Consider the following 4,797-nt stretch of genomic DNA (forward strand, 5'->3'; position numbering starts at 1 on the left):
GACATGGGTGAAGAAAAAGAATAGTGGTTCTTGTGAAAGGATGTTTGGATTGGAGTTTCTTGGTTGTTTGTTATGAACTTATGCATGCACGTATGAGTATGGGATGAACATGAGCATGAGCATAAGCGTGGAGTTTGGATGGATAAATACCTTGATGAGCATTTTTCGGTGGGACATTACTCACATCATAAACAATATTCACAAAATTAAAAGTAAAATCTTACACGCAGAAACCCTCATGTGCCAAGAATGAATACACAGCTGATGAGTCTCAATTTTCAGAAATTCGCAATATAAAAGTGGACTTGGTGATATGTTCCTTCACCGCAGAGAAGCTAAGCACGGATCCGAGTAGAAACGCCAGACACTTCGGGGATCCCGTACGTTACCTTCGGCATTTGTGTCAACCTGTGTTCCCTACCTATGTAGCAATCGCTTGCCAAGATTTGTTGCTTTATAGCTAGCTCCAGCCAGCGTGTAAATACGACCTACGGCATCTATCATTCTCGGCACCCACCATTCTCGGCACCCAAAAGACGATTTCGTGTCTTGAAATATCTGAAAATGTCGACGATATATCTTGACAACTTTGAGGTCTCTTGGCATGCTATATCAGTTTCTTGGAGTTGGGATGTCTGACAGAAACTCTGTTTAAACTTTGACTTTCAGAAGCAAAAATGAAAACTCAGTCGATACATATGGATCTGACTGATAGATATCCCTCAAATATGCACAAGCATGACACGTACCTCATCGAATTTTCAATAGATCGTCGTTGTCGCTCTGCTTCTCAAGCTTCTCAATCCACTACTCAAGATCAACGGCCCGATAGCTGCCCCCATCCCCTCAAAGCTGCATACTCAGCCCCTTCCTTTATCTTCACACCCCGCCCCCTCAAAGCTCCATACTCATCCCCGTCCTCTATCTTCACACCCCAACCCCTCAAAGCTGCATACTCAGCCCTTTCCTCTATCCCCACACTCCTCCTCTCAAACCACTGTCCTTAAAAATACACCATTCCACCTCCGTCTCATCTGACAACAAACCGGTCGACAGCAATTCCTACATCCACTCAACGTCTCACTTTTCTCTTTCGGGATGAACCAGCCCCCCTCATCCTCCATATCCACATACTCCCCATTCTGATCAAGAAATACCTCATCGGGTCCCGCAGTCCATGTCTGTTTTTCCTGTCCCTGTTCTTGTATCTTATCTAACCCATCTGTCCTTTCGATCCACAATTCCCTTTCCTTTTTCCTCTCCCACTTCTTCTCCCCTCTCCGCTCCTCCCCCAAACCCACAGCCAACTCCTCCCCTGTCCGCCCCCTCTTCATAAACACCGGAAAAAACAAAATTCCCTCCCCACCCTCATACAACCCCCCATCCCCAGAAAAACAATGCCATTCCCTCCCCCGAATACTAGCCAAATGTCTCCCAATACATCGTACCTCCCACCCTCCACCCCCACACCTCTCAATCCCCTGTACAATACTCCTCACCGAATAAAACGACTCCTCCTCCTCTCCTTCATTGTCCCCATCCCTCAAATTCCACCCCTCCGGAACCACCCTCTCAACAAACTCCACCAGTTCCCGCGCATACCCATTCCGATACAAATATGCATATCCACATCCATGTCTCCTCACCACATTCCTTCGATATTCAAGTGGCCACTGCACTTTCCACTCTCGCTTGAAACTTGCGACGCGAACACGCTCATCGACTTCGATAGCGGAGATCTGGAGTCGGATATCGAAATCGTAGGTTGAGAGCGGAGGGAGCATTCTAGGCTTGGCGTAGAGATTCCAGGCGGTGGTTATAAGAGTGAGGAGTTTGCGATTGGGGATTATGTCATTATCTGGGAAGGAAGGATCTGGATCGCTTCGGTGGTAAAGCTTGGGGGTTGTATGGGTGGTGTTTTTCATAATGGTGGATTTTTCGGTAAAGGGTTCTTTCGATAATTCTTCCATAAAATGCAAATGCTCAGGCTGCAGTGACTTTCCTGAATATTTCCTCGGTTGGGGACTTCGTATACACACGAAATGCGCTGCGTATTGCAAAATATAATACAGAAACTCCACATCGCCCTGCACGCCTGGTATACATAGTACCTGCGCGACAAGCTTACAGACCCCCCGATCCGACAAATCGAGATTGGAGCCCATTTTCATCCTGGGAAATAAATCATAGGGAGATTTTTGGAAAAATTTATACGCGAGGCGCCATACGTAATCGGATTCGGGATGCGAAGGCTCGTTAGAGGGAAGGTTCCAGGAATAGTATATTGTGTGTGGGAAAGGATTTTTTGAGAGGGGGAAATCTTTGGAGAGGTAATCTTCTTGGAGGAGTTGCTCGTCGGTTGGAGTCCAGAGTTTGGTGAATGTGAGAGAGGGGTGGAAGGGGGTAAAGGGTCCGAGTGAGGGGATGTGGATGGGGGATTCGTTGAGACTTGAGAGGGGTGACATTTCGTGGCTTTGTGATGGTGTGATTTTGATGCATCTGATATTAGGTAGGTTGAAGGGGTTGTATTTTCTTAAAAGTAATGTGTGCTTGCTGTAATAACTTTCAATGCTACATAAGGTCTTGTGCGATATCGAAATGAAGAAAATTGTTTGTTTATATCAACAAAAGCTAGATCCTCAGTGTAACATGCAAAAAATATACAAACCCATCTTGGTGCTCCTTCACTACAAGATCCTCTATTAAATAACTCCAACAATCCAATACTCATACTAGTGAATATAAATCAAAACTACGGCTACCAACCAGTATGGACGAATCAGTATGAGCCAACAAGTCGGGTATTCACACAACTGTGAGTATCCAACCAGTAAATACTGTAAGATTCATCATCTATCCATGACAAAAAGAAAACACAAAATAAACTCTTTGTACTGCAGATGGAAAAACTTTAAAGTAATCAAACACATCAAAATCCATCTTGGGATATATAAGTGTCTCTGATAAATACCTCCAGCTAGGTAGGTATACTACTTTTTACGTTATCCCAAACAACTCTCAAAGAATCATAATTATAATTTATGACAACCAAACTACCTACAATAATTCAACCAGGAAAGAAAAAAAATCAGATGTTATACATGAAAGAGTTTGAAAGATACCAAGAGGTAAGTCAAGGAGCTAAAAGGTCACAGGTATTCAAAGTACTCCGCGAACTTGAAGAATTAGACGCATTGAAGAGCTTTAAGAGTTTAGAAATGCAGATGAGAGCTAACTATTATCATCTCATGAGTCATACAAGGAGGAGAAAATAGCGATATGCAATATAGGAAACTACTTACCCTCCTACCTCCCTATTGACTGAGCCAACAGTACAGCGCAACACAGTAAATCTTCCAACTCCTTATGCACACTCCCCTCTGCCACCCAAAGAACATCTTCACCTGCAAAGAAACACTAAATAAGGATCAAAGATATATTTTTGCCCTTCCCTTCCTTCCTTCCCTTCTCTTCCCCAATATCTCAATTGCATTTCCAGCCCCTACAACCCATAAAACGAACCCCCAAAACAAAAATACATAAACCAATACATCTCTTCATCTCCCCTCCCCCTCTTCCAAGCTCCTCCTCTTTTAACCCTCCTCACCCACCTGAAATTTCAAAAATTCAAAAATATATAACTGGATATCTAAATATCTAGACAGATACCCTAACAAAACTGCAAACCACTCATACAAAAGAAAAGCACAGAATCATTTGAGTATATCTATCTAAATAAATAAGCGAATAAAAATACAAAGATATAATAAAAAAATTCAAAATCATATATCGTAAGATAGAACTTGATATCTAACTACTAACTATTAATATTAAAGATAATTCTATACTTATATTTAGCTAGTAATATAAATCTATACATCTATATATCTATATAAAAAACACCAAAAAACTAACTATACAGCCCTTGAAATTCACAGTATTGATCTGAACTCATAGATATCTAGCTAGTATAACTTCAACTTCAATCCGACTAATATCATGATATTTTGTAAAGTATTATAGAGTTGAGAGTTATTTATGATAGAGAGATCTATGATATAGTTATTTAATATCTTATGAGATAAGAATACTAGGTAAGATGATAAATGATATTATGAGATGGAGAAAAATTAATTAAAAGGTTAAGGTTAGAGGTTAGGATGGGAGAGAAGAGATGGGGTTATTGATTCCTAATTCCTACTTCTCAATTTCAACAACCTAAATCAAATCAAATCAACATTCACTCTCCCTCTCCCCCTCTCTTTATATACCTACCGTACCAACTACAAACACTACTAAGATATCATAGAAGAACAATAAAATCTACACCAGACCAGATCATATCTACTAAAATTTTAACAAATAAATACATTACTTAATCACTATAGTAATAATCTTATAAAACATATTATATTATGTATATATATCTCTTTCTCTCAAACAAATACATACATGTATATATAAAATAAAATAACTCCCCCCCTCCCTTACAACGCGGAATATTATATTCACATACACATACACATACACATACACATACACATACACATACACATACACATACACATACACATACACATACACATACTAGATAGAAAATTAACTCTATCAACATGATTACCTACCTAGATACCTAGATATCTCGAGTAGAATCCTGAAAACCAGACTCGTATATTATACCTAGATATCTAGGTATACTCGTATATTGCTATACGAAAAGCATCACATTACATCACATCACACTTACTTATACTTATACTTATCCTATACTTATACTTTCCACCAAGAAACGCGCTG

The 4,797-nt window shown here is 40.1% G+C and overlaps 1 protein-coding gene across 1 annotated transcript; it reads right to left on the bottom strand.

Moving 5' to 3' along the window:
• Positions 1-989: 989 nt before the first annotated feature.
• Positions 990-2,465, bottom strand: EAF02_002366 (uncharacterized protein; the record flags this gene model as incomplete). The annotated part of the gene is made up of 1 exon (XM_038898414.1): positions 990-2,465. One exon carries the CDS (start codon positions 2,463-2,465, stop codon positions 990-992), a length of 1,476 nt encoding a protein of 491 aa, XP_038762106.1.
• Between the last annotated feature and the right edge of the window lie 2,332 nt (positions 2,466-4,797).

This window comes from Botrytis sinoallii (genome assembly GCF_014898435.1).
Source record: "Botrytis sinoallii strain Bc 23 chromosome Unknown BSIN_003, whole genome shotgun sequence".
In the NCBI taxonomy this organism is placed as follows: Eukaryota; Fungi; Ascomycota; class Leotiomycetes; order Helotiales; family Sclerotiniaceae; genus Botrytis; species Botrytis sinoallii.